This window comes from Saprolegnia diclina, assembly GCF_000281045.1.
Source record: "Saprolegnia diclina VS20 unplaced genomic scaffold supercont1.40, whole genome shotgun sequence".
Lineage (NCBI taxonomy): Eukaryota > Oomycota > Saprolegniomycetes > Saprolegniales > Saprolegniaceae > Saprolegnia > Saprolegnia diclina.
The window spans coordinates 308,352-336,019 of record NW_008246107.1 but is presented as its reverse complement, the minus strand read 5'-3'; the positions used below and the strand labels follow the sequence as shown (position 1 = coordinate 336,019).

At 61.6% G+C, this 27,668-nt stretch overlaps 8 protein-coding genes across 8 annotated transcripts; 6 read left to right on the top strand and 2 right to left on the bottom strand.

The window, feature by feature from the left end:
* Positions 1-28: 28 nt before the first annotated feature.
* On the bottom strand, positions 29-1,661 carry SDRG_11287 (hypothetical protein; the record flags this gene model as incomplete). Its single annotated transcript, XM_008617319.1, has 2 exons — positions 29-91; positions 141-1,661. 2 exons carry the CDS (start codon positions 1,659-1,661, stop codon positions 29-31), a joined length of 1,584 nt encoding a protein of 527 aa, XP_008615541.1.
* A 979-nt stretch (positions 1,662-2,640) lies between these two features.
* On the top strand, positions 2,641-10,919 carry SDRG_11286 (hypothetical protein; the record flags this gene model as incomplete). Its single annotated transcript, XM_008617318.1, has 13 exons — positions 2,641-2,646; positions 2,687-2,765; positions 2,818-2,882; positions 2,922-3,167; positions 3,212-3,385; positions 3,427-4,076; positions 5,037-5,202; positions 6,154-7,461; positions 7,505-8,434; positions 8,481-8,643; positions 8,690-9,096; positions 9,137-9,221; positions 9,268-10,919. 13 exons carry the CDS (start codon positions 2,641-2,643, stop codon positions 10,857-10,859), a joined length of 5,871 nt encoding a protein of 1,956 aa, XP_008615540.1. The 3' UTR covers positions 10,860-10,919.
* A 506-nt stretch (positions 10,920-11,425) lies between these two features.
* On the top strand, positions 11,426-12,244 carry SDRG_11285 (hypothetical protein; the record flags this gene model as incomplete). Its single annotated transcript, XM_008617317.1, has 3 exons — positions 11,426-11,447; positions 11,497-11,625; positions 11,670-12,244. The coding sequence occupies 3 exons, from the start codon at positions 11,426-11,428 to the stop codon at positions 12,242-12,244; spliced, it is 726 nt and encodes a 241-aa protein (XP_008615539.1).
* On the bottom strand, positions 12,204-12,855 carry SDRG_11284 (hypothetical protein). The gene has a single exon (XM_008617316.1). It carries the CDS (start codon positions 12,837-12,839, stop codon positions 12,327-12,329), a length of 513 nt encoding a protein of 170 aa, XP_008615538.1. The 5' UTR covers positions 12,840-12,855; the 3' UTR covers positions 12,204-12,326.
* A 533-nt stretch (positions 12,856-13,388) lies between these two features.
* SDRG_11283 (hypothetical protein) lies at positions 13,389-16,276 on the top strand. Its single transcript, XM_008617315.1, has 10 exons — positions 13,389-13,541; positions 13,584-14,076; positions 14,118-14,570; positions 14,615-14,722; positions 14,767-14,910; positions 14,954-15,213; positions 15,261-15,466; positions 15,512-15,610; positions 15,658-16,037; positions 16,085-16,276. The coding sequence occupies exons 1-10, from the start codon at positions 13,423-13,425 to the stop codon at positions 16,223-16,225; spliced, it is 2,403 nt and encodes an 800-aa protein (XP_008615537.1). The 5' UTR covers positions 13,389-13,422; the 3' UTR covers positions 16,226-16,276.
* Positions 16,277-16,400: 124 nt separating this feature from the next.
* SDRG_11282 (hypothetical protein) lies at positions 16,401-17,818 on the top strand. The gene has a single exon (XM_008617314.1). The coding sequence runs from the start codon at positions 16,448-16,450 to the stop codon at positions 17,762-17,764; it is 1,317 nt and encodes a 438-aa protein (XP_008615536.1). The 5' UTR covers positions 16,401-16,447; the 3' UTR covers positions 17,765-17,818.
* Positions 17,819-17,955: 137 nt separating this feature from the next.
* Positions 17,956-19,224, top strand: SDRG_11281 (hypothetical protein; the record flags this gene model as incomplete). Its single annotated transcript, XM_008617313.1, has 1 exon — positions 17,956-19,224. The coding sequence occupies exon 1, from the start codon at positions 17,974-17,976 to the stop codon at positions 19,222-19,224; it is 1,251 nt and encodes a 416-aa protein (XP_008615535.1). The 5' UTR covers positions 17,956-17,973.
* A 231-nt stretch (positions 19,225-19,455) lies between these two features.
* Positions 19,456-26,663, top strand: SDRG_11280 (hypothetical protein). The gene is made up of 19 exons (XM_008617312.1): positions 19,456-20,041; positions 20,087-20,221; positions 20,265-20,371; positions 20,419-21,490; positions 21,537-21,581; positions 21,626-21,793; positions 21,840-22,289; positions 22,331-23,146; positions 23,190-23,411; positions 23,453-23,529; positions 23,571-23,667; positions 23,711-23,842; positions 23,885-24,112; positions 24,165-24,395; positions 24,440-24,604; positions 24,651-25,373; positions 25,425-25,709; positions 25,753-26,273; positions 26,323-26,663. Exons 1-19 carry the CDS (start codon positions 19,493-19,495, stop codon positions 26,477-26,479), a joined length of 6,180 nt encoding a protein of 2,059 aa, XP_008615534.1. The 5' UTR covers positions 19,456-19,492; the 3' UTR covers positions 26,480-26,663.
* Positions 26,664-27,668: the final 1,005 nt, after the last annotated feature.

Genomic DNA, 27,668 nt, shown 5'->3' with positions numbered 1-27,668 from the left:
CTGTTGCTGTCGCTGACCGGGTCGTCGCTCACAATGTGGTGGGTGCCGACCGAGATGGGCGCCGCGAGCGCCGCTTCGGCAATGTACTTGCCTGTCTTGACCGCGTTGCGCACGCCGACCAGCGTCGCATCGAGGCAGACATCTCCGCAAAGGCGGTCGATGGACGCCTCGAGCGCCTGCAGCTTCTTGACGCCGACGCGCATCCCGTCCGTGGTCCGCGTCGCGCCGACGTGGTCCCACATGACGGCTTGCAGCTCACTGAGCACCGACTGCACGTCCTTGGTCGACGCCATCGTCGTCGCCGACACCGACAGCGCCGGGATGCGCACCGACTCGGTATTGACCGACGCCGACTTGTCCGAAGCCAAGTAGTCGGACGCGACAGCGCAGCCCCACACGAGCGCTTCGAGCAGCGACGTCGACGCGAGGCGGTTGGCGCCGTGCATACCCGTGCAGCTTACTTCGCCCGCCGCGTACAGCCGCGGCACGCTCGTCCGGCCGGCGAGGTCGACCTTGATGCCGCCGCAGTGGTAGTGGGCGGCCGGCACCACCGGCATCGGCTCCTTCGTGAGGTCGATGCCGCGTGCGAGGCAGTGCGCATAGATGGTCGGGAACCGGCTCTTGAGCCAGTCGCTGTCGAGGTGCGAGATGTCGAGGTACATGCAGTCGTCACCCGTCTTGTCCATCTCGCTCAGAATCATGCGTGCGACCACATCGCGCGGCGCGAGTTCGCCGCTCGGGTGGTAGTCGGTCGCAAAGAAGCGCCCGGCTTTCGTGCGCAGCTTGGCGCCTTCGCCCCGCAGCGCCTCGGTCAAGAGGAAGCGGCGCTCACCAGGAATGTACAGCGTCGTCGGGTGGAACTGCACGTACTGCATGTTCTTGAGGTTGGCGCCCGCGCGGGCCGCCACGGCCACGCCCTCGCCGCGCGCGCCTTCCGGGTTGGACGTGTTGCGGTAAATGTCACCGAGACCACCCGTGCCGAGCAGCGTCATGTCCGCGTGCAGCACCTCCATATCGTTCGTCGACGTGTTGATGAGGACGGCGCCGACGCAGTCGCCAGCGTCGTTGAGCGCGAGGTCAAAGACCACGCGGCCCGTGAGCAGCTCAATGTTGGGGTGCGCCATGACGGCGGCCTGCATGCTGGTGGTGATGGCCTTGCCCGTGTGGTCGGCCTTGAAGAGGATGCGGGCGCGGTTGTGCGACGCCTCGAGCGTCAGCGCCAGGTTGCCGTTGCTGTCGCGCTCGAACGGCACCTTGGACACGTCCAGGAGCAGGTCCTCGACGCAGCGCGGACCCTCGGTTGCGACCTTGCGCACGGCCGGGTCATGGCACACGCCGGCACCGGCGCGGTGGATGTCGGACGAGAGGAGCTCGGGCGAGTCGTCGGTGGACTTGTAGATGATGCCGCCCTGGGCCCAGTAGCTGTTGCAGTTTGCCGGGTCGATGGCAGCGCCGAGCATCGTGACGCGGACGCCTTCGGACGCGAGGCGGAGCGCCGTCGCACTGCCGGCGACACCGCAGCCGACGACGAGCGCCTGGACGCGGCGCACCGGGAGGTTGGTGGCGTACGCATCCGTGTACGAGCTCGTCGGGACGCGGTAGTCGAAGCCGGCCTTCTTGGCTGGCGTGGTGTTGATGGAAGTCATGTGCGGTGTAGTCATTCAGTTGTCGTGTAGTTGGGATCGAGATGGACTTAGTGGGCTGCGGTGATGTTGGGGTACTTCTTGTTGAATGTCCAAGTCTTCTTCGCGGACATAAAATGGCGCGGACGAGGCTGGCGGCGGTGTGGAGGTAGCTTTGACGCAACACGAGCAAAAAGGCAAAGTGAGTTCTTATTTAGGCGATGAGTCATTCGAATCGCCGGATATCATTATCCGGAGTGTCCAGCGGCGCCAAAAAAGCCAACGCAACGAAGTTTCGGACGATGAGGAAAATCGACTTCGTCGCAAGACGGGGTCCCATTCCATCGCCAGACCCAAGGGAATTAGTTATTCCCTTGGTCAGACCCAACTGACGACGCGGTCGAAATGGATCGGCAGCGACAGCCGGCGAGCGACTTCGAAGGCCTTCCTCAGCTGGTGGAGCATGTCCCACGCACTTCGACGAACGGTGGGGGCTCGAGTAATCCGAGCCTGCGACTGATCGTAGAGGCGCTGTCGTGGCGATGTTGGCGCCAGCAGAGTTGCCAGTCAGTGGCGAGTAGCCTCACACTATTTGCGTACTTCGATCGCCGTCTGCGACATGCGCTGGCGCATGAGTCATTCGGCTGAATGACTCATCCCCGCGGTATCCAGTCGACGACGATGGGCGAAGAGGGGAAATGAAGTCAATTCCAAGCTAAAATCAGGATGTGCAGTGATAGGGGCACTGCAGACTCAGCGGCGCCGTTTGCTCAATCAACCGGACAAGGGCAACATGGCTCGGCAGCGGACCTGGTTTGTGCCAAACGCGAGGATGCGGGGTGTTTCACTCATCGAGGTCGCTGAAGTACTTTGGTTTGCTGGGCAGTGACCAACACCGAAAGGACCATGCTACAGTAGGAAGTACAGTTCCGAAACCTCTTGCAATGCATACGTTTTGGTATATGTATTGCCACAGGATCTACCGGTTTCATTGGCAGACCCGTTGCAGACCAGGGGCATGAAGGTCGCATGGCGGTGGTGGCGACTGCTTATGCTGTGCGTAGGCCGGCGACGACGACGAGTACGAAGCGCAAGTCGAAGTCATTGCGCCGCGGAGCCGCCACCGCTACTTCCGCCCCCAGGGTTGCCCTCGGCCTGTCCGACGTATCACGGCGCTGACGACAGCTTTGTCTAGTCCCGCTCTACGAGGTCGTGAGCTATGATGGCCACTTTGAAGTGCGCGAGCGGCCACAGGCCAATGTCTGTCTCGATCCTTTGCCACTGGCTCATGCGTCCTAGTTGGCGGCGGCGGCCAAGCCGCGGTCGTCGACGACGTCGGCGTCACCGTACAAGGCGGCCTCCAAGAAGCGCCCGCGCCCCCAGTCGTCGCACCGCGGCGTTCGCGCGGTGCTAGATGAGCGGGCGAAGACAGCGCCGGCAATGGCGAAGAGCCCACGGCAGTTGCAACCGCTGGCGCCATCACCGCCCCATCACGTAGAAGAGGTGCAACACCAGCAACGACCCGCCGAGGTTCTCGATGCCCAGGTACGGCTCACACGGGCGCCCTTAGCTCCAATGCGACGTCGTAGGTCGTCGTGCGCGAAGGCATTCTGGCGAGTATGGCCAAACTCTGCGCGCGCCCGCACCTCGCCACGTCACCGACGCGACTCATTCAGCTCGTCCAGCTCTGCCAGCGGCTTCGACAACACACAATGAACATTGTGGCGCACCACAGCCCGTCAATCGCGCCGTACCTGACCAAGGTACGCGATCGAGCGGCGCTTTGTTTCCGACTTGGCTGTAGATGGCCACGGACACCAACTTTCTGCAGGGCGCGCCTGTCTTGCTGCAAGCGCTGGGCGTCGAGAGCCTCCTGTGCAACCCCCTGCTGTGTGCTGTCCCGCTCACGCAACCAGAGCTCGCAGCGTACGTGGTCTTTCGACGGCCGCGCGACCGCGACGCGCTTCTGCAGCGCCTGCGAGCGACCAACGAGGTCGACGAGAACCGGCTCCTCGATGCGCTCGTTGTGCTCTCGACAGCGATGGCTGCGGCACCGCCAACATCCATAGACGATGACGTGCTCGACACCGCCCGCGCGCAACCAAGTATGAAACTTGGACCGAAACCTGAGTTTGTTGCGGCCGAGCCATGCGACGACGACGAAGACGACGACGACGGTCGACGTGAGCCAGATATGACGTACGACGACGCTGTGAGCGACGGTGAAGAGCTGCAAAGTGCCGACGAGGACGACGGCGCGACCTTTGGCACCGTGGCGTCGCTATGCGACGCAATGCAAGCCGACCTCAAATCGCACTTTGGCGCGCATTCCAACATGTGGACGTTGGCACCCGAGCACGACCCCGTCATCGAGCCGCACGTCGCTCGCCACGTAAACGAGCCGCACACCGTCGTCAAGCCTCGTGACCCACCGAGTCTCGAGTCGCCGGGTGCGTGGAGCGCAGACGACGCCGTCCAAATCTACGAGAGTGCACTGACGCAGCGGTGTTTTCGAGCCTGGCACGCGTGGCGAACGCGAGAGCGTGCCAAAGGGACCATAGCAGCCATGCATCGGATGCGCCGCGTGCGCCGGCTTTTCCAAGCGTGGCGCCGACTCAGTCGTGGGCGACCGCTGCGGGCTCGCTGCCAGCGACGGCGCTTCTTTCTCCTCTGGCGACGCGCCGTGTGTTTTCTCAAGCGACGGCGACGGCTCTGGCGACGTTGCGAGCGCAATTCGCAAACGATCACGATGACACGCTGGCATCACTACTGCGAGCTCGCACGAGAACAGAGAGAGGCTGCAGCGACCACCATAACCGCACTCTGGCGAGGGACGCGTGCCCGAAGGGACGTTCAAAAACTTGTGCAAAGCCGTCGCGACATGGCCGCCCGACGACTGCAACGAGCGTGGCGGGCATATCGGTGCCGGCGTCGCGGTGCCGCAGCGCGACGCCGTCGCACATTGGCTAGCTCGCGCATTCAACGAACGTTCCGGCGTCACCGCGACTGGGCCGCGCGACGCCAGCGAAGTGCGGTGGTCGTACAACAGTCGTGGCGACGTCATTCGGTTTTTGTTTGTCAGCAAAACGCGGCCGCTGCGCGTATGCAGCGCGCGTACCGCCGATACGATCAACGTCGGCGGGCGTGGGCAGCGCGGACACTGCAGCGGAGTCTCCAGCGCCATGTGTGGTGGCAGCGTCGACGTCGGTGCGTCAGCGTCCTCCAGCGTCTGTGGTGCGCGCACTCGTCTCGACAACAAGCCAAAGAACGAGCGGCACGCGGGTTCCAGCTGCTGTGGCGACGTCGTCGGGTGACGCGTCGCTGCGACCGACGACGGCGGTGTCGGTGCATCGCTGCTGCACGACGGATCCAGCGCTGGCTTAGAGGAAATCAAGCACGTCGACGCGCCTGCAGCTATGTCTTGTGCGCGCTGCTGCTGCTGATTGAGCGTCGTGACGCGGCCGCCGCGCAAGTGCAAGTCGTCTGGCAAAACTGCATTCGACGGCGCCGCGCCGAGGCCGCGCGGACGCGGCGGCATGCAGCCGCTCGAACCCTCCAGCGGTCACTGCGCTTGTTCTCTGTCCGGACGATATGTAGACGAGTGCTTGCGACAATGGTCGAAGCCACGTGCGCGAATGCAGCGGCCACGCGTGTTCAAACGGTGTACCGGGGCTACTGCGCGCGCCAGCTATATCGCGTCGTGCGGCGTCATCGACGACGCCTGGTCGCCCATTGCCTCTCGCGGTTCTTGCGCACGGCGCGCGAGGTCACGTTGCAGCGGACCACGTGTGAGGCGGCGCTTGACATGCTAGTTCATGCTGTGGAGCGCCATGCGGCCGCCGTCCGTCTGCAGACGCTTTGGCGGCAACAAGCCGCTCGATCTCGCTACCAGCGACTGCAGCGCAGTGTGTTGATTCTGCAGCGTCGACTTCGTCGGTGGCGGGAAACGACCGCAGCGTGCAACGAGGTTTTGCAGCTGACGACGTGCGAGGCGGCGCTTAACATGCTAGTCCAAGCCGTGGAGCAGCACGTAGCCGCCGTCCGTCTGCAGACGCTGTGGCGGCAGCAAGCCGCCCGATCTCGCTACCAGCGACTGCAGCGCAGTGTGTTGATTCTGCAGCGTCGACTTCGTCGGTGGCGGGAAACGACCGCAGCGTGCACCGACGTGTTGCGCTCGATCGTCGAGCAGACTTTGTCTCATGCTACCGACGTTGCGGTGCTGTGCCTTCAACGCTGGTGTCGACAGCGGTGGCGGAAGTTGGCTGCTGCCACCGAACGCCATGTGGTGGCGTTGCGCCGGCAGTGTGCGGCTCGCGTTTTGCAGCGCTGTGTTCGTACGAGGCAACAAGAGCGCGCTTGTTCGTTGGTGCTCCAGCGTCTTGTGGCGCACGTCGACGACTGGTTTCAAAACGCGGCTGCGATCGTCCTCCAGCGCTGCTTGTCTCGCAACCAATATTTAAGGACCGACGCTCGCAGATCGCAATGCCGGGCCGTCGTCCGGTCGATAGTTGCTCAGATCGAGGACACGCAGACGCTGAGTCGCCGCTGCTCGCACGAGGTGCTGGACTCTGCCGTGGGCTTCGTTTTGGCAGCTGAATTAACGCGGCGAGAGGTCGCTTCGTGTCTTGAGGCCGCGGTTCACTCTGTGGAAGTGCAGCAAGAGGTGACGCGCTGCCTCGAAGCCTTGACGGCGGACGTCGAGACGTTCCACGAGACAACACGGTGCCTGGACGACATCGTCGAAGACGCAGCGCGGCTGTTGGCGATGCGTCACTACGCGTTGGCAGAGGCGGCGTCGCTGCAACAATCGGAGCGCCGGCAAATGGGCCGCGAAGACGCGACAGCAGCAAGCGAACGCATCCGCGCGCACGTGACTTGCCTTCTGGCCGAGCTCCAAGGTCGCATCGCGGCCCAGCATGCAACTGCCAAGACCCTGGTTGACTCGACTCTATCAGTGTCTGTGGTGGCCATAGCCCAGCGGCGTTGCCTTTTGGCGGTGGCGTCTCAAATGGCGCAAGACAGTGTCTGCGCGGCCACCCGCTGCATGCTGGCGACGGCCCTCGTGACGCGTGCTGTGTCGACATCCGTGCAACGCATCGCGACCGCCACCGACGAAATGCGAGCTGCCGCTCAGCGCCACGTTGCAAGAACGTTCGTGACGTCTTTGGTCGAGACGACCGTGCGCGGGCTCCAAGCTACCGCGCCGGTCGTCGAGCCAGCGCTGTCAGTACCGGTAGCACCGCCCTCTGCTATTTTCTTGCGCACTGTACGCGACGTGGCGTTGGCGTTGACCGACCAAAGCGTTCATGTCGGCGTCGTCCAGTCGTACACCAAGCGCACGACCGCCGCACTCACCCATCGTCTGCTTCAAACGAGCTTTTCACGCGCGTCGACACTTCTGCAGTGGCGACGCCTCACGGCCGCCACGGCCACCAGCGTCGCCACGCGTGCGATCGCGTCGCTCGTCGAGCTTGAGCGCAGGACGGTCATTACGTATAGCGTACACCGAACCGCCTCGGTGAGTGTCAAGGCTGCGTGCGCCTGCGTCTTTGGCAAACACGCGCGCCGACTCCAAAAGTGGTACCGCTACTGGCGCAACATTCGACACTTGCGGCGAGTGGTCGCCCATCTCGTGCACCACTGTACGATGGACGCTCTCCGGCTGGTCGCCTCGCGTCATAAAGCTGCGAGCGTTGTATCGGCGGCTGTCTGTCGCTTTGCGACGTCGCAGCGGCGGTGGCGGGCGGCATCGAGCATTAGCGAAGCCTGGCGCCGTCATCGACGTCGGTGCCTCGTACGACCCCCCGCCGTATCGTTTGTCACTCGGTCGCTCTCGCAGGTTATCCACGTCCTTAGCGTCGCTCGAACCTCTGATTTGTTAGGGTGTCGACACGATGGCAGTACAAGCCGAGGCGGTGCGTGTCGTCGCCAAGTTGACGCGGCAAATTGAGTGCAGCTGCCACGTCGCACAAGAAGTCACGGCGAACGCTCTCGTGCGCAGTGCTCTGCAGGCGACGGCGCGCATGCGGTTGCAAGCAGCGTGGCGTATGTACCATCGTCGACGCCGGCGTGCGCACCTCCGCGCCCGCGTCGTCTCGTGGACGACCATGGGGCTGGCTGCCGTTTACCAAAGCCGCACCGAGAGAACGCGCCGTCTGGCGGCGTTGCGACAGCGCCAGGCGGCGCGAGTACTCGCGCGCACGTGGCGGGGCTTCTGGCGGCGGCGAGCGGCGCAGCGCATTCAACGGACGTTCAGGCGTCATCACGTGCGATGCATCTACCGCCTCGAGTGTGCTTGTGCCTCAAGGCTTCAGACATGGCTGCGACCGATTCTGTACCGGCGCCGGTGCCAGCGGCGGCTCCAGCGGTCGGCGCGGCGCTTTATCGCCAAGAAGATTTGGTCGTCGGCCAAACTTCTTGCCGGCGACACGAGTACGTACTTTGCGCTCTGGCTCTACCGCGGGTCGGCGTGGGTCTCGTGCGTGTTGCATCGAAAGCGAGGGCTTCTCGAGCTCAACAACGGCACGTCCACGTACCTCCGGCGACTCTACGCCGTCAAGCGCGACCACGACTTGGCGGCCCTCGACATCACCAACCACCTCGTGGTCCGCGAGACGCCGCGAACGGTTGTGCTCGCGCTGCCGACGACCTTCAATTTGCAAGCGCAGCTGCAGCGGTCGCAGAGCCTCTCGGTCCTCAATCAAGGAAAAACCAAGCCACCCGCACGCTCCGTGCTCGACACCGCCGTCACTCTCAGCGTCGACGATACACTCCAGAGCCTGCTCGACGGGCGGGACGTCAACGAACGCAACGTAGCTGCCACAGTTACGGTTGAAAGATTGATACTATGTGTCGTAGGCGCTTGGAGAGACGCCGCTGCACCTCGTGCTGACGCCAGCGCGCGGCTTGGACGACAATGACGCGCGGGATGCCATGGTCGACTTTCTGCTCGAGCAGTCGGCGGACGTGGACGCGCGCGACTACGACGGCGTGACGCCGCTCATGCGCGCAGCCGAGGCGGGTAGCCCTCCGGGCACCAATGGCATGCAGCTTAGCGACGCGCGTAGGGGACATACGTGGCATCGCGCGGCTGCTCGAGGCCGGTGCGTCGATCCGAGCGGTCGACAACAAGGGCTACAACGCGCTGCACCGAGCATGCGCCAAGAACCAAGTCGTTACAGTCGAGTTCTTGGCCCATCGACCCGCGCTCACGACGGCGTCGTACGAGGGCATGTTCCCGCTGCACATGGCCGCGCTCCTCGGCCACGCGTCGATCGCTGTCGTGCTCCAAAGCTCAGCGTCTATCGACGTTCGCGACGGCGACGGGCGCACGCCACTGCAGCTGGCTGTGGCGGCGGGACATGCGTCCCTGGCGGCGTGCCTCCTTGAAGGCGGCGCAGACCCCAACGCCCGCGACAACTTTGGACGCGTCGCAATGCACTACGCGACCGACTCCTCCCATGGGCTCGAAATGGTATGGCTTTGATGTATCCACTGGATACTAATATGGACAGGCGAGTCTACTGCGGTCGTGCAAGGCCAATTTGAACGCTGGGGACGCCAGAGGCGATACGCCCTTGCACTGGGCCGCGATCGCCGGTGTGTTTGGCTGTGCGAAGCGAGTAGAATGACATCGACGTTGTAGGCAACCAAAAGATTTTGCAGCACTTGCTCAACCTCGGCTGCGACACGTCACTCCACAACACAGACTGGCACACAGCGCTTGACGAGGCCACAGCGGCGGGGCAACGCGGCTGCGCAGAGCTTCTGCGTCGCGCGGCGCCGTCGACACGCGCACCCCGAGCCGCGTCCTCGTCTTACATTCGCCTTCACGAGCTCATGGACGAGAGCACAGACATCTACAGTATGTACCTCGCCTACGACGAGCCATACTGCAAGTCTCCGGACGACACGGCCGACGAAGTTGCAGTAGCCAACGCACAAACCAATGCTGTGGTTGATGCTGATGCAAGTGGTTTCGTGGTGCTGGACTCAACGAGCGTAATTCCTGTCGATGACGAGTCGGCGCAAGAGACAGCAGAGCACAGCAGCGTCCTCGCTCTGCACTCAGAAATGCACGACGGCGCTGTGACGAGCTCCAAGGAAGCGGACTGTACAAGCGGTAGCGAAGCAACCAACGCCTCGGGGCCTGGCGTCTCGGGTCCGACCGAAAATGCAGCAGAGATGACACATACGCCGACGACACTGGACGCCTGCGCGGTAGAAGACGACCCTTTGCTGGCTTGTACGAATGTCGACGTCTCGGCCCTCGCCCCGGAAGCTAGCGCGAACCACGATGTCTCGTCATCGACAGAGCACGAAGCCGCAGAGACGTTGGCACCTGCGGAGGACACCACCGAGTACGACATTCGCATCGGCGCCAACGACGGACCCATCACTGCACCGTTGCTTGAAGAAGCTGCGGCGTATGCAAATGAGATGTCTTATTCCGAGTACGCTACGCATGACCCCGCTTACGATTTCGCTTCCTTTGCTGCCCCTGACGCGGCTCCGTACGACGCCTCGCAGTACACTGGGTACGAAGCCTCCGAGTACGCACTCGACCCTGCTTCCCAAGAAGCCGCCTATGACGCCTCGCAGTACGATCCCTCCCAGTACGCGGGTTACGAAGCCTCCCAGTACGCTGCCTACGACACGTCGGTCTACGATGCCTCCCAATACGCTGCCTACGATGGCTCGCAGTACTCTGCCTACGACTACTCGCAACCAGCTGACTACGACGCCACACAACCTACTCCCTACGATGCGCCGTACGACGCATTGCATCCTGTCGATGACGCTGCCTACGACGCTTCGCAGTACGACGCCTCGCAGTACACTGGCTACGACGTCTCCCAGTACGACGCTTCGCAGTATGCTGGCTACGGCGCCTCCCAGTACGACGCCTCGCAGTATGCTGGCTACGAAGCCTCCCAGTACGGCAGCTACGGCTACTACGAGAACAGCGCAACTGCCGGCGGTGCTTCGTTTGCTGAAATCAACGACGAAGCAGCTCCGACCAGCTACACAGAGGACCGAACGTACGAGATGGACGCTGTCAGCGACGCCTACGAGATCTGCATCGGAGACGACGAGGCCGCGGTCGACACGGACGACGACGACGACTACGGCACGGCCTTTCCCGCCGCCGAGGACAGTTTGTTCGACGATAAGCCGCATCTGTCGCGTGCGTCCTCGGTTGAACCCGACAAGGAGGCGAGTCCTCGTATGCAGTGAGGTCCAATTCATACTCCTCGTCCCTAGTCCTGCTAAACTAAAATGGAAGCATTACCCAACAACCAATCGTGGCAAGCTTTCAGGGGTCGATCTGTCATTACCAAAGCCTAGGCATGGGCTGGCAGCTATTAGAAGCTCCTTTTTTTGCTCCTCTTTCACTTTGACTTTTTTGTTTCGGCAAACTCAAAGTGAAACTCGCAGTTGGAAAAATGGAACTTTCGGCGTGCTGCTTTCGGAGGGCACTTTAAAACTAAAAGAGAACCGTTCGGATACAGGTCCGGATACCAGCCGTGTCGGCGCAATGAATGGTGCACATCCGAGTTCAGGGCGCCGGTGTCGGCGAGCACGCTGGCGCGCCCGACAAAAGCACGCTTGGTAACGCTACACGCTTGGTATCGCTGCTTCCCATTAGTTGGTGAGTTGGCGCCATTTGAGATCCCGAGATCTGAATTGTTGTCAGCTGTCCAATCATACGACGCTAAAAGTAGCATTTCAACCAATTAAAATTCATGTAGCTTTGACCAAACCAATAAGGACTGGGCTGCCAGAAAATCAGTTGCGGCACCATGGGCAGCGACGCAACCGAAGGTACGGACGTGGCGGCCGCGCCGGTCTGCTGAGCCCGCGCTCCGTGTAGTATGCATGCTCTGCAAAGAGCTGCAGGCCATCGTGCTCTGCAACCCATGCGACGCCAAGCTCTGTCGTCCGTGCTGGGCTCAGCTCCACGAGAGCGTCGCCGAGGTGCGTGCGCACACGACAACCCCACGTACGTCCTCGCCACCGCGACGCTGCTGCCTGACATACTCATAGTCGTCTACGACGCACAGCCGACGGCTGACGTTTCCGAGGTGCGCGAGACCATCGCGTTCGAGGCCTTCAACGCGGCCAACAAGAGAACGCTCGACGCCCAAGCCGAGTTTCTCAAGGTCTCCGAGTCGCTGACGCCGGCGAGCGCGGGCGGCGTTGTCGCGTTCAATGCGCGCATGGAGAGTCTGCAAACGAACGTCAACGAGCTCGTGGTGGCGCGTGACGAGCTACTTGCTGGCGTCTTTGCGCGGTCGCGCGAGCTGCGCCTGCGCTTGGCGAGCGTGGAGCCCGCGATGCTTCTCAACATTGCGGCGCTCGTCGCCAACTCGTACAAGAAGCTCAAGGTCATGGCGTCGCATTACGAGGTGAGTGAAGCCAACGAAGAGCAGCTGCAGGCTTCGCTGCACCAAACGCGGCCCGGCACGTCCGAGTACAGTGAGGTGACAGCAAGCATGGATGCCAACTTGAAGTACAAGACGCAGCTCCAAGCCGATCGGTACACCGAGTGCATGCACCTCTACACGTACAGCGCCGCGTTGCGCGCCAAGGTGCAGCACGCGCTCGCGTCTCTTCAATGAGAGCCAAGTTGGACCCGCGTCAATCAGTCTGGAATCGCCTCATGGGGCGTGAATGGTTTCTTCATCTTGAGTTTCGGTTAAGTTAGAAGGAGAGATACTGGCGCATGACCTCGAGACGCAGGGACACGTGCTGGCGACATAGCGGACAGGCGTCGTGGCCGGCCAGCCATGGGTCAATGCAGCGAGTGTGGAAGACGTGCTCGCACGGCAGCTGCGCGACGAGCTCGCGCGCGTCCCGGTAGGGCTCGATGCAGATCGCGCACTCGGTGGCCGCCGCCTGGAGGTCGCCCCAGGTTGTAGACCCGACCGTATTTGTAGCTGGCGGCCGCTCCATGCTGCGTGTCATACGCTCCGTCTCGGGCGCCGAGGCGCAGCCGGGACACGCGTGGCCGACGTTTGTTGTCGTGTTGAGGAGGTAGACGGTGCGGCGGCAGCGGCCGCAGACAATGTCGCCGCAGACGCGGCAGTGGTGGCGTCGGCGGAGGAGGTAGAAGGTCTTGTCGCAACCGACGCAGGAGGGCCGGGCGTCGTCCGGTACCCACTGTGTCCGTGGGCAGGCGGCGCGGACCGTCGTCAAGCCCACTTCGTCCATCATCCTTCGTAAATCTACCGGATACGAACCGATTTTGAAACGGGATGTCCGGATACGGTCGCAGCTGCGCGCGAAATGGAGAACGATTGTTGAAGTGCAGTTGGAACCAATGGCTGCTGCTCAGACGCGGATTGATCGCTTGCCGTGCGTTGTTTATAGTCCATCAGCGACGACTAATAGTCTCCTAGTAAGTCCTAGCTCGAGATTTTCTTGCTAAAAATCAGCAGTTGAGAACGCGAAAGGATTTGAATTTCAGCCAATCCCGAGGTTGCATTGCATACGGAGTTGGCGCCAAGCTGCCCAGCAGCACCGACCGCAGGTAGCACTGTAGATACAGGAACTAGTGTGCGTTGAACCTCGACGGGCAACTTCACGTCGACGGTTCGAATCCAACTGCGCAACCCACGTACATGACCGACTCGCCTCGGTGTCCAGATCCAGCGTCTGGCTCATGCGTTGCCGTTCGTCAGTGTACCCCCACCCCTTGCCCAAGGTGGTTTGTTGCCGAGACGAAGGCAATCAAAGTATATATGAATTTTACAAGTATTTATTCAAGAGGTTACGGGTCTAATTTTACTCGGACGCGATGACGAGCCCGGGGTCGACCGGGGCGGTGGCGTCGGCGGGCGCCAACAAGCTCAACCGCGAGCTCCTCCGGTGGCTCCAGAGCCTCGACCTGGCCTACTCGCTCAAGAACATCAAACGGTGCGTTCTGACTGCCGCCGAATCCTCTTGAGTGTACAGTAGGGACTTTTCAAATGGTTTTCTCATCGCCGAGATCCTCTCGCGCTACTACGACAAGGACATTAGCATGCACTCGTTCGACAACGGCATCGGCCTCAAGGTCAAGAAGGACAACTGGGACCAGCTCCTGCGCTTCATGGCCAAGGTCCCCGACTTTGAGCTCGTCGGCGGCAAGGCCGACGCCGACGCCGTCATGCACTGCGAAAACGGCGCGGCCGTCACGTACCTCGGGAAGCTCTACCAGTGCTTGACCAAGCGAGAGCTCCAGCAGGTGCATCCGCGCCCAGTCGAAGAGGACATTCCGCCGTACGCCAAGCCGACGGGGTCGGCGCTCATTCGCGAAAAGATGCGCGGCCCCGAGTTTGCAGAAACGACGGACGAGCTCCAGATGGGCCAGAAGGTCCGGAGTGTCCACGCGCGGCACGAAGAAACACTGCAGCTGGACCGACTCAACGATCTGGAGCGATACGGCCCCTCGTCCACCGAGTCCAAACTGGTGCGGAACCAGATTCAACACCAGATTCTCACAATCTGCAGGTGCGCCCCCGCAAGCAAAAAGTGCTAGGCGAAGAATCGCCCGTGATCACGCAAGCCGTCGTCAAGGAAGTGCAGATCAAGTCCATCGACGACCGAAACTTCAACCTCGCGCACCTGCGCGCCACGCGCGAAGCCTCGGCAGCCATGACGGTCAATGCCAGCAACACCGAGTACGGCTACGGCGCCGACGTCGACGGCCTTGAGCTCGGCGAGAAGCCGCCAAAGCGCCGCCTCATGGACCTCCTCAACGAGTACATCACGCGCAAGCTCACGGGCACGTCGATTTTGACGCAGATGGACGCGCGGAAGGACCGGTTCGATGCCTTCTTGAGTGTCGTGAGCGCCGGCGGCGTCGTCAGCGACGATGACGCCGCCGACGTGTTTCGGGACCTCGTAGACCCGGGCAGCGTCCTCGCCAACGTGCTCTTGGACTCACCCAAAGACTTTTGGAAGGTTGGTTTGCATTGGAGTTTTGGGATTTTACCGTCTTTGTCTAGTTTGCCGGTCTTTTGGTGCCCTTTTTGCGGGACTTTGGCGACGATAATCCGGTCTTTACGGCCAGTGTCCAGCTTTGGACGGCCCTCGGCGCGCTCTGCACCAAGCGTGTACGTGGCAGCTCGCGATATATCGAGTGCGACGTCGTGCGTAGGACCCGGCGGCCGCCGCCATCGCCTTGTCCGACTATGCGCTGCCGCAGCTGTCGGCGATACTCGTCTCGGTTCCGACCAAGCGCCACGCGATTCTGCGTGTGATCTACGCGTTTGGCTCGTCCAAAGTCGTTGCCCACATTCAAGTTTGTCATTTCAATATTTCTCGTGACGCAACGTGTTGGGTAGACGATCAAGCGGCTGCGCGAGGGCTTGCCGAACATGGACGTCTTTATCCACTGCCTCGCGCTCCTCCTCGGGCTCGAGACCGAGATGGACGACACGCTCGCCGACTTGTACTACTACTACTGCTGCATCGGCCTCGACATGGCCTGCGAGAAGCTCCGCGCCGCGTGCATCTCGATGCTGCCGCAGTTCCTCGTCTCGGCGCCGCATTTCGCGCTGGATCTCGTCCCTCGCTTGCTAGCGTTCAGCCTCCGATCGACATGGTCGGTGCCTCTCCTAAGTTTTCAAAGTCTCAAACTAATATCTACAGGTGGGAAGTGCGGGCCCAAATGCTGCTGGTCGTCACGTCCGTGCTGCACTTTGCCACGCTCTCGACGGCGCCGCCAGCCGTCGAGTGCCACGTCGACACGTGCTTGGCGCTGCTCGAGCGCGAGTTTACGCCGTCTGCGTCCTTGAATCTCCGGCGTCTCGGTTTGGTGCACGTCGCCAAGCTGCACGCGCGGTACCCGGAGCTGCGTACGTCGTCACATGCGTCCGGCATCGTGTACGAGATATGTCTAGTGGCCAACTTTGCAGACGTGCTTCTGAGTCTGCCCGTGCAAATGCTCTCGGACCTATTGCAGGAGAGCGCGAGCGACGTTGCGACCTTGCCTGTTACTGGTACGTAGCGACTCGTCCTGGGTGTGCATCCAAGGCGCTGTGTGCAGGGGCGTCCGGCGCTGTGTACCACCTCGTGTCGGTGCGGGGCGTCTGGGACGCGCTCGCGATCGCCAAGCAGCTTGGGTTGGACCACGAGACGAGTCGGCTGCCGTCGGAGGCGACGGTCATTGTGCTGCACGCGTGTCTCGAAGACCTCGCCAAGTCGCAGCCCGAGCAGCTCAACAGCGTGTTTGGCCAGGTTCAGCTGCTCGTGATCGCGTCGCTGACGGCCGCCGCCACGTGCGACGTGGGTCTTGCGATCCTCTCGATCGTGTCGTTTTACTCGTCGCCGTACTTGGACGTCCTCTCGCACGACGCGATGGGCGCGACGCTCGAGCGCATTTGCGCTGCCAAAGACGCCGCGCCGCAGCAGCAAGCGATCGCACAGGTCCGCGCTCGTCATCCGTTGCACTGTTGTTGAGCTTTGCGCACTAGTTTTTGCAGCAGCTGCACGTGAGCAACGGCCGGAACGCGGCGAGCGTCAAGGACTGCCTCGGCCGCCTCAAAAGCAACGTGCGCTCGTTTCAAGAGACCATGTTTGCCGTCGCGCTCGACGCTTTGCTGCGACAAAAGTAGCGCGCAACACTTATATGCCAGTAAATAAGAAAAACTATGATACCCTACCCCTTCACATACCCTTTGACCCCACCGAGGAAGGATGGGTCACACCACGCATCCGTGATGCTCAACATATTCGCGTGTCGATATATATTAGTGCCACCGCTATATCTTTTTTCGGCGGGTGACCACTAACGGATCTCGATTTAGAGCGTCTTTCTCACAAATAAAGTCGACGCCATGGACTCACTCGATCGCCCGAGCACGCCGCAGAGCCTCCAAAAGCAGGCGTCGCAACGCTCGACCTTGTCCAAGCAAGAGTCCCGGCGGATGGTCGAGGCGACAACGGGCTCGTCCCGGGGCACGCTGCTCTCGGTCACGACGCTCGCTTCCAGTACGCACACCAAGCAGGTGCTCACGATCGAGAGCGTTCAGATGTGGGCGCGGCACTTGCTCTCGGGTACCGCCAAGGAGGCGCACGCGGCGCTCGCCGAATTTCACGCGATTTTGAGCGCGAATGACGCGACGGCCATCGATTTTCTCATCGCCCACGGCTGCGTGCCCGCACTCGTCCACTTTGTCGTTCGAGACACGGCGCTCAGCGAGACGGCGCGGTCCCTCGAGACGCTCTTCCGCTTCTATCTCTTCACGTCGACGCAGCGAGAAAATGCGCCGAACGTGCTCGAGCGTGTCGCGAGCAGCCTCTCGTATGGCCGCGCGCTCTTTGAGCGCCGGAACGCGCTCCGCGTCTTCCTCTCGTTCGCGTTCACGCAGCCGTATCCCCCGGGCGCGACGCCGTCCCCGAGTCTCATGACGCAGATCCACGGGTACCTGAGCGACCTCGTGCGCGACCTCTGGAGCCCACAGACGCCCGAGAACGTGCTTGAGAGTCTCGAGACGATGGAAATGGTCGCCAACGTGCCGGCCTACCGAGGCGCGCTCGCCCACGTGCTCTCGACGGTGGTTGTCGAGAAGCGGCGGCAATCCATCTCGGAGAACGAAGACCAAGGGCCAAAGCTCGGCCAGAAGCGCCGGTCGTCCTCCGTGCTCACAGAACTCGTGTCACACCACCGCCCGAGCTCGTTGCTCGAGTCAGGTCTCGGGTTCCTCAAGCGACTCGTGAGTGGCTCCCACGAGACGTCCGACGTCGTTCGCAACGGCGTCCATGGCCTCGTGCAGCTCATCGCCAAAGGCAGCGACGTCCACCGCACTCACGTGGCGCTGGTGCTCGAGCAATTTTTCCCAGAGCCCAGCGACGAGGTCCAGAAGGACGCAAGGAGCGTCAACCGCTGCGGCGCCCTCCTCTGCTTAGCGCTTGTCGGCGTCATCAAGAACCCGCATGTGGACGAAGGCCAGAAGATCCGCATCATGCTCGCCATCGACAAGCTCGTGCGGTTGCCGGTCGCGCGGCGCCACATGCACAACGCGAGCATTAGTCCCGAGCTGTACCTCGTGGCCAACCTCGGGTCGTCGCGCTGCCGCAGCGTGGCCGAGCACCTCCTCAACAAGCTCATCGAACAACCCGACTTTAACGAGTACGTCAAGCCCACGACGTAGACTAAGCTATCCATACACCTAATCCACGATCCTGCATTGTATTCTGCGTCTTGATTTGACGCGAATCCCAAACATTCGGGGTGGGAGGTAAAATGACGCGTCAAGATTCCAGCAGCCAACGCGGTCAACGGCTACGTTGCAACCGTCGGGTGCGCAGTCGAGAAGCACAGTCGCATTAACCGAATCATCATCGACCACGCAAAGCGACCATGATGATCCGTCCGTCCAGCCGCGAAGAAAGCAGCAGCGTTCTCGTGACCGAGTCGCTCGGCAGCGACACTCTTGGGCCGTCGAGTCCCAGGCGCACACAGTCCTCCAAGCTATTGTCTCGCGCCGCGAGTCGAAAGCTGCCGCCGGTCGTCAGCACTCCGGTTAGCGCCGAGGTCGCGCAGTCGTGGTCGCGCAGCTTGCTCTCAGGGACGGCGCAAGAAGCCGCAAAAGCCATCGACGAGCTCTCGGCGGCTGCTGGTAATGCCGCGGCGATGGACACGATCATTGGCCAAGGCGGAGTGCCCGCCCTCCTCCACCACATGCTGCGGGACCAAGCGCTCGATGAGGCGAGCAAGTCGCTCGAGGTCCTCCACCAGTTTGAGCGGTTTGCAGCCACTGAGCGGAGCGGCGTGCCCAACATCCTTGGTGCCGTCGGCTTGCACGTGGACAAGTCCCCGGTCGTCCTCGAGCGCAAGAACGCGCTGCGCATTCTCTTTGCCTTTGGGTATGTCTACAACGACCCGTCGCTGACGTCGCCGTTGGTCGAGCGCCTCCTCGGTCTCCTGCGCAACTTGTGGGAGCCGACGACATCTGACAGCATTCCGCTGACGCTCGAGTGCCTGCACTTTCTGGCGAGCGTGCCGCAGTACCGCGGAATGCTCTTCAGTCACTTGCTTTCGCCTGTGAGCGAGAAGCGCAGCATGAGCATCGACGCGATCAAGGTCGAGACGCCCAAGCGGCGGGGCACGGCGATCGTGACGGAGTTTCTCACCAAGCACCCGTCGGCCATCTTTGGTTCAGGCATCGAGTTCCTCAAGAGCTTCATGCCGTCCGTGCCCGAGACTGTCCTTGTGCGCAACGGTGTCAACGGCCTCGTGCAGCTCATCGCCAAGGGCGCCGAGAAGGAACGAGCGTCCGTGACTGCGCTCTTGGAGGAGCTCGCGCGCCACGACAGCGCCAACGACCATGCGTCCCACCTCGTGTGCAGCGAGATCTTCAAGGCGATCGTCGGCCTTCTCTCGGACCCGAACGGCGACGACGACCAGAAGGTCCGCGCCATGGGCGTCATGGAGAAGCTCGCCAAGTACCAGAAGGTGCGCCGGCACCTCCACCGAGCGAGCGTGAGCCCCGAGCTCTTTCTTGTCGCCAACCTCGCGTCGCCACGGCCACGCGAGCAAGCCGAGCGCCTCTTGGGCACGCTCATCGAGGCGCCCGAGTTTGCCGAGTTTGTACAAGCCTCGACGAGCTAGTGACACCATATATATAAACAACAATCGACTGAAATTAGTATACGATCCCAGGCTTCTCTCAGTAAGGCTCCGACCAAGCGAGGACGCAGCTACTGGTCTATGGCTCAGCGCGATGGCGGCCTGGCCTCTGTTGAACGAGCACGAGGCAGCTAAAGTTGCGTGCATTTATCCGATCTGAAATTGGGCGTCGTTCGCGCCATGGGCCGCGCGCGCTCATTGGCTGAAAGTCATACCTTTTCGCCACCCGACGAGCGCCGAGGCGCGGACGATGGAAGCGACGTACGGCCACGAGCGCATGGAGGCCTTCCGCGAGGAAGGGGACGTCCCCATGCACATGAACCACTGCTTCCTCCTCGACGCAGGTCGACGCCCGCGCATGCTCCTCGCCATGGCCGGCGCCGAGGGGGGTTCAAGCCGCTGCGTCGAAATGGACCTGGACGCGTCGCGATGGGAGCGCTGCGCGGCCGTGACCTGCATCTCGACGATCGTACATGGGTCCATGGAGCTTGAGCTGCGAGGGTTGCTCGACGGGTCGGTGCAGCTCGCCCGCGTCGGCGACGACGAACAGTGCACGGTGCTCCTCACCTACCCGATCGCCAAGGACGACGCCATTACGCAAGCGCAGATGGCCGTGCGCGATGGGACGCTCCTCGACATATTCGTGCTATTACGCAGCGGAAAGCTCATCGCAGTCGAGGACGTCGACTTGAACGACCTCGCTATGGACCCGCCGCCGGCCCTCCCGACGCTCTTCCAGAAGGTCCGACTGCGTATGGCTGCCGTGGGCGCTCAGACTCATGCACAGCATTCGTCTATGGTACGAGCAAGTTCATACTCTTCTTCTCGACGAGCATGGACGTAGATGCAACTGGCGCGCAACCCCACCGGGTCCACGACGGTGTTTGTCGCCAACCACGGCCTTGCCGCCGTCTCCCGGTGGACGTCGGGACTCGTCCCATCGCCCGGCGACCCCAACAAGGTTTCGCACTCGTTCATCGTACGTACTATAGCTCTCATACTGGAGGCTCATGCACCGGCAGCGCGATGGCAGCGTGACGGCGGCGTCGACTACCGGGCCGGTTCTGCACTTACACCTGAGCGACGACGCGCAGCTCCTCGTGGCCGTATCGTCCTCTTGTATTACTTGGTATCTTGGTTGTCGCTTCTTGCTCTGCGCTCACCGGATATGTGTAGGTGGGACGCAACGACGCTGACCTTTCTGCACGAGATGCCCGTCGAGCGCGTCGTCGCTGCCTACGCGCTCTCTCATTGGAGCCTCGCCGTCGCCTGCGAGACAGATACGGTGACCGTGACGGTGCAGGTCGTCTCGCTGCAGTACCGAGGGCTCTGGCGCTCAACTGGCGACGTGACGAGCTGCACGTCGTTTGCGTTTCCTGGTCAACGCAACAGCGTGCTTGTCCCGTGCGGTCCGGACCTTCTCTTGATCGGGATGACGAGCGAGAATGTCATCGAAACCTACCGCGTCTTTCAGCAGCAAGCGTCGCTCGCACCCTTGGGCGTCTCGCTGCTCCAGCAACTCTGTGACGACATGCAAGCCCCGACGCACGGCGTGTCGAAAGAGGCCTTCCAGCTCGCGATCTGGACGCACGTGCAGGCATCACCCGAGGCGGTTGGCGCCATTTTGGAGCTCACGTTTCCGCGCAGCGAAGACATGGACACGCTCTTGGACGCGCTCGAGAGCTGGGCGTACGACGAGCAGGACGGACTCGCCGACGCCGCGCTCCTCGCGCGCATTGCGAGCGTCCAGTACAAGTGGACGACGTTCCAGCTGTTGTGCGCGCCGGACGTGGCCCCGATCACGCTCGATGCGTGGCTTTCGTTCCGATCGGCGCCGCTCGAAGACGTTCTGCGACTGCTTCTTACACAAGGCGCCTTGTCGCGGCTTCAAGTGCTCTGGCGTCGCCACGTCAGCGCCGACTTGGTGCGCGCCTTCACGCTCGAGCTCCTCCCGAGCGACGTGTCGGCCCACACTGTGCGGTCATGGATCCTCGACGACGTCCTCCCGGCGTTTGAAGAATATCGCGTTTCGCTTCACGACCTGACGACCGCAATCGTGCAGCGCGCGACGGCCTTGGCGGACGAAGGCGACGTCGACGAAGCGCGGGCGTGGACCGAGCTATTGCGGCCGCAGTGCATTCCGAAAGACCGTCTTTGGCGGTACCCGCCCCGCCATGGCGACGGTCACGAGTCGCCCCACGACGACCTCCGCGCACTTGACGTGCAGCTCCAGCAGCTTGCGTACCTCGTACATGCGACGAATGTTGCGAAAGAGATGATTGAACGCGGTGTAGGACGAGGTCCATGGGTTTCATCTCTCGCTTCGAGCCTTCCAGATGGTATGATGGCGCTTGCGACGTTGAGATTTGACGACGATGCGTAGGCGAGCATGGCGGGCATAGCTATGAGCATGCTGGACCGCGTCCTTGTGCCCGACCTCATGGCGTCGGAGCTCGCTTGCCACGTGCAGCCGCTCCTCGCCTTGTGCGACACCGTCTCCCTCGACGACGTGTTGACCGAGTACATTGCAGAGAAGGCAACGAGCAGCCAGGTACTGCTCTTCGACATGGTAGGCATAGAATGGACACGTCGAGTAGCTGCTGCAAACGACCGAAGCGCACCGGTGCCGCGTGCTCATCCCGCGCATCGAGAGCGTCGAAAAGCGTGCGGGGGCAGCTTTGTCGTTTCTGCAGGCCGTCCGCGCGCCGTACGACGCCGCGATTGTGGCTCTGGCGCACGAGGCAAGCGTGTGGCCGAGCCTCTGCCGCGTCGAGCTCCAAGCGCAGCTGCGCGTCATGGAGCTCCAGGACATGTGCGTCGCGTACGGTCTTCGCCCGTTCCTCGCCACGGACGCGCTCTTTGCGTCGCGCTTTTGCCGGTACATTTGCGGCCAAATCGACCGGCATTCCGCACTCGAGGACGCGCTGCAGCTCGCCCGCGCCTTTCGGCACCTCCACGAGCACCGCATCGTCGTGCAATTTTCTCAGAACGTTCTCGCGTCGACGTGGTCGGACGACCGACAAGGCCGACTCGTTGCCGCACTCAAGGTAGGAAAATAGTTTCGGATGCTTTCAACATGATGAGCCAGGCGCTCGCGACGCCGATGCGATGGTCCGCGGCCGTCGAGGTCGTCCAGTTTGGGCTCTTGCGGCTCGAGACGCACGAGCGCACCTGCGAGAAGGACGGACTCGGACACACGCTCAGCTATGTGCTCGGTCTCGTGTCGGCCGTCCTCACGCAGTACGACGCTGCGAAAGACGGCCCCCACGCGCTCTTGGAGCGAACGATTACGCTACCGCTTCGGCGCGACCTCATGAAAATGGCGGCGCTCTACAAGGAGTTTGGCATTGCGCTCTCGCTGCGCACGTACCAGCGCGACGGCAGCCACACGGAGCTCCTCGAGTCGCAGCTGCAGCCGTGGGTCAAGTCGCTGACGCAGCCGACGCCGTCGCTCAAGCGCAAGCGCGTGACGCAGATCGTGGCAGTCGCTCAACCGCCCGCAGCGTCTGCGGAGGCGCTCGCGGCCGTGAACACAACGCAGCGCCTGAGCTCGCTCTTGGGCCACACGCCCGACCAATTTCGGTCCTTCCTCGCGCTTCTCGCCGCCAAGGCCGGCAACACGGACCAGGCGCTACGATTCGCGCGGCGGTCCCACCCCGAGCAGCTCAAAGACATTGCGGTGGCGCTGCTGCACCACCTAGTGGCGGTCAAGCGATCGGTGCAGCACGCGCCAAACATCAACCTCGCGGTTGAGCTCTTGACGTTGGCCGTGCTGCAAAACCCGCGCGTCATCACAGCATGGCCGCTCCTCAAGCTCGCGTCGCTTCTCCAGCACGTATACAGCTTTACGGACGACCAGACGCGGCAGCGGGACGCAATCTTCGAAGCGTTGCAGTCGTGGCGGGTAGTCACGTCACCTTATTTCGTTTTTTCATGATTAAGCGTAGGTGTACGACGAGTGGTACCGTGGGTCGTCCGTCGTGTTGGCGCCCAGTGTGCTCCCGCTCGCAGTGCAGTACGTGATGGCGCTCTGGATGCACGACGGCGACGAAGACCGGCTCGTGATGGCGTCGACGCCGCTCCTCTCGCACCTTGTCGACGCGCAGGCACATCCGCTGGCGATCAAAGCGCTGCTCCACATGCCGACAGTCCCGCAGGACGCACGCTCGGTGCGTCCTTTCTATTGCACCAGCGTCTCAGTCCGGTCTAGGTGCTTGGTCGCCAGCTCGATCACATGCTCTCGGTCATCATGCATGCGCCGCGCATCGATCGAGACTTGGCTCTCGGGTCTTATCTTTCTATCCATTTTGTTACTGACCCTGTGGTAGATACCTCTTGAGCATGGAGCAGCAGTCGGCGTACACGGCGTTCAAGAAGCAGATTGTGCGGGAGAATGTCTACAAGGACTTTGCGCGGCTCCAGCAGGTGCCCTTGATGCACCTGCGGAACGCTCTCACGTGCAGCGTAGTTGGCTCGCATTGGGTCGGACGCGGCGCGTAATTGGCAGCAAATCGCCTTTTTGAACCAGTGCAACGAGCTCGAGAGCAACGCCAAGTGGTGGCACCACCTCAACCTCCTCGGCATCGCCTGCGAGCACAAGGTACTCGACTTTGAGTTGTCTCTGGCTCATTTTTCTTGGCAGGCCTTCCAGAGCGAACGGCGGGATGTTACAGTGCTGCAGGCCATTGTACCGCAGCTGCTGCAAGCCACGTCGCTCGATCTCTACTGCGTCCTTGAGTTTACGCGCCAGTACAACATTCCCGACAGCTACCCGTGCCTTCTCTTTGTCAAGGCCCTCCTCTTGGACACAAGCAGCACCGACTACGCCAGTCGCATTGTCGGTGTCCTCGAGGACATTCACCAGCACGAGGTTCGCTACCACCAAAACCATCGTAGAGATGTGATTTACACATTCTTTGTAGCTACTGCAACTGCTTGTTTCGGTGCTCGGCAACCTTCCGACGCGGGACTATGCGCGCCTGCGGTTCGTGCTCGAACTCCTCCAGCAGTCCAACTTTGGCGAGCAAGACGAAATCGCCAACCGACTCCAAGTTCTGAGCTTTCTCGAGTCGTTCCAGCCGCCGCTGCCATTCCACGAACTGCTCCATGATCCGTGGGCAGTTCTTGAGCCGGAACTGTCGTCGGCGTCCGTGGTACTCGACTCTCTTTGACAAGAAATTCTCTCACGTGTATATAGGTGCAACTCGTATCGCTCTCGGGGCCGCTCGACCTCGATCCGGATGAGATGTACATGCGTCTCATCAAGAAGCTGGTGCTTCAGCACACGACCGAGCAGTCGTTGACGCTACCCTTTGCGTCTTTTACCGAGATCCTGCAGCATCTCAGCAGCCTGCAGCACAAGGTACCTTCTGCCCAATCAGATATATGCGTCCCTGACAGCTTGACAGGTGACGACGACGGAATGGCTCTCAGAAAAGTACAAGCCGCCGTTCCAAGAGCACACGGTCGCAGCGCTTAAATTTGCTCTGCTGCTGACGCAGGCGCCGCCACACGCGCAGCAAGGAGACGAGGCCAAGCTCGCATTCGTAGGCTCCGAGGCCACGACGCGGCTGCAGCTCAAGCTACTTCGCATCCAAACTGACCAGTGCTGGCTTGCGGCTGCGAACCACTTTGCAGAAGATGCAGCGCCGACGCCGTGTCCGTCGTACACCTCACCCGCTGACGTCATTGGGCACCTCTACGAGACCTTCGGCCACCTTGCGCACAAGCAAATGAGCCCACTCGTGAACGCCATGGCGGCGCAAGTCGCGCGACTGCACCGCCAGTCGATCAGCAGCATCCGGAAGGACTGGATGCTCCGGCGTCTACAGCAGTGCGCACCTCCTTCCAACGACGCGCCTGGTCTCTGGGCTGCGTTTAGCGCTGGCGATGACCCCAACGAGACGGCACTTGTCGACCGCCTCGTCTACGCATGCGCCGACGAGCCGCTGGCCGCAACGGGCGCGGCATTATGGGCGTATGCGTCGAATCCGGCGCCGCGGTCTGGCGTCACGTACCGCGCCAAGCACCGTGCGCTGCAGCTGCTCGTGCAGCTCCTTCGGACGCTCGATGCCAGTGTCGAGAGCGTCCTATCTGGCGTGACGCACGCAGAGCTGCTCGCAATGCGCCAGGTACTGCAACCTGAAAGCGTCATTATTTTGATTTGAGGTTGTGGAACGTAGCACTGTTGTCACTTGGCGCGCTTTGAGGCGCTGCAGTTTCCCCAAGCGTTTGGCCACTTTGTGCAGTGCGACAAGGCGGCGCTCGTGCGCGGACTCTGGCGCGAACACCACACGAAGCGCGACGTCGTCGACCTTCTCGCGACGCTCATGCTCGCGTATACGATCCACGACGCATCGCTCTGGCAGCGCATTTTATCACAAATGACGGCGCTCGAGATGTTTCCGTCGCTCTTCCAGCTGCTCCGACCCCTCAGCCGTCTTCCGGTTCTTCAGGCGTCGTCCATGGTTCCCTCTTCGTTAGTGATGTATGCGCTCATCGTGTACGTAGGACATGGTGGCGCTCTACAACCGCGTGCTGCTCTGGCCGCTGCAGCAACTGGCGACAGCCTCGCACTTGGACGACGCCGACGTACCGCGCGTTCAGCACGTGCTATCGAGCATCGTTTTGAGTCTGCAGCAGTGCCCGTTCTTGGAGCGTCTCGACCTTCGAGGTCTCGTCGATGCGCTCGACGGGCTGACGTACATGCAACTGCCACTGTCAATTCACGACGTGGCCGTCGAGTGCGCGCTTACCGTGCCGCAGCAGCAAGCGCGGTTGGCGATGCTCGAAATGCTCGTGGCGCGCGATGCCAGCTACCTCGTAGCGCTCCTCCGCGTGCTCTTTCGACTGCCGCTGGACCGTCTCGAGGCCGGCCATCGACGCTGCCTCTCGTGGGTCGCCGACCGCATTGTCGAGCGCCAATGCACCCGCGACGTCCTTGGTCAATCAGAGATTGCGCCGTCGTACTGCGAGTTTGTCGCGTCGTCGTCGTCACCTTCGCCAGCGCTCGACTACGTTGTCGCTCAGCTGTAAGTTGTGTGGTGGGATTTGCTATGGTTGTATATGGATGGTTTTTAGGCTCGAAGAGAACCGCATGGGCGATGCCAACCACGTCGTGGAGCTGCATTTGCAGGCGCGAGCGTCGCCGATTGAGACGGGTCTGGCACTAGAAGTCTACTTGGCCGAGACCACATCGCCGCTGCTGCTCGGCTTTCGCAGCGACCTGCTGCCCTAGCTACGCGAAATATTGCTCGAAATCGGTTCGCGTTGCACTCGACTGAGAATCGTACTGTTATACACGCGGTAGTAGACGGTTGCACTCTTGTAGTTGGAGGCAAAAATCGTGGATTTTCGAATCGTTGATGGACGTTGCAAGTCCATTTTCAACGATATCGTGGGACTTGTCTCAGAATCATTCCCCAATTCTCTTTCGTGTGCGTCAGAGAACTGCTCAAGGACGAGATCACTCCCTCACTTCGAGCAACATGGTGCCTTGTACATAGTGCACCGCCCCATTTTGGTGACAAGTGGGGTTGACGAATCCTCGCCAAGCAAGGAACGGCACCTTTTTGTCGGCATTGTGGACGTTGCAGGTCCATTTTAATCGCAATATAGCTCGCCTTAGATCTAGCTCGCCTTCGCGTGGTCTGCAATGGCGACAGAAGATGCAAAGTTAAATGCAAGGCAGCCCAGTAGATATTTGAGAAACCATACAAACAGTTTTCAGGTCACGATGGCCATTTTTCTCTTGACAGGAAATCGGTCGAAGACAGCGTCCCACTCTCGGACACGATCCTTCACGCTAAGATTGCTCTCCTCTCCACGTGCACCAACGTCACGATTGTCGCCGTCCGGTCACCCCAATGGGAGGTAGCTCATCCTTCAACTTGGCTTGCCGAGGCTGAGACGCCAGCCCATGCTGGTGCCCGAACCGATCCAGTTGCGCTAGTAGTGATGACGCCCCAAGAAACCTTCGGCGCTGCCTGGCAGAACCTTGGAAACCTCAACTTGGTTCAGCTGGTAGGCCTCATGGCCAACATCGACGTGAGCGCCATCGAATCCGACCGCCTCAATGTCTCGCTCACGGCCACGAATGCAATCACTGCGTGCGCCAGCCTCTTGGCGACGCAGTTGGGCTCCAACACTGCGCCAGCACGACTACCTCTCACATCCAATACACGTATGGGTGGTTCTGTTACCCGCTAAACTCAATATCAGCACCATGTCCAGCAGCTACGCAACGTACGAGAGCTGGGGCGCCAACGCCCACGAGTTCCGCAATGGCACGGTGTGCATTGGCATCGACCTCGGGACGACAAACTCGTGTGCGTACTGCGTCTATCTATATACGTAGTTCTTAGCCTCTTATAGGCGTCGGGTACTGGAAGTTGCACGCCAACCACGTCAAGATTGTCAACCACAGC

Bases quoted from the DNA above. Each gene is read 5' to 3' on its own strand.
- SDRG_11283 (XM_008617315.1), top strand. From the start codon at position 13,423: ATGACGAGCCCGGGGTCGACCGGGGCGGTGGCGTCGGCGGGCGCCAAC. The intron at 14,723-14,766 runs GTACGTGGCAGC...CGTCGTGCGTAG, and splicing joins GCGCGCTCTGCACCAAGCGT to GACCCGGCGGCCGCCGCCAT. The intron at 15,611-15,657 runs GTACGTAGCGAC...CGCTGTGTGCAG, and splicing joins TGCGACCTTGCCTGTTACTG to GGGCGTCCGGCGCTGTGTAC.
- SDRG_11284 (XM_008617316.1), bottom strand. From the start codon at position 12,839: ATGATGGACGAAGTGGGCTTGACGACGGTCCGCGCCGCCTGCCCACGG.
- SDRG_11280 (XM_008617312.1), top strand. From the start codon at position 19,493: ATGGAAGCGACGTACGGCCACGAGCGCATGGAGGCCTTCCGCGAGGAA. The intron at 23,843-23,884 runs GTACTCGACTTT...TTTTCTTGGCAG, and splicing joins GCATCGCCTGCGAGCACAAG to GCCTTCCAGAGCGAACGGCG. The intron at 24,605-24,650 runs GTACCTTCTGCC...ACAGCTTGACAG, and splicing joins TCAGCAGCCTGCAGCACAAG to GTGACGACGACGGAATGGCT.
- SDRG_11282 (XM_008617314.1), top strand. From the start codon at position 16,448: ATGGACTCACTCGATCGCCCGAGCACGCCGCAGAGCCTCCAAAAGCAG.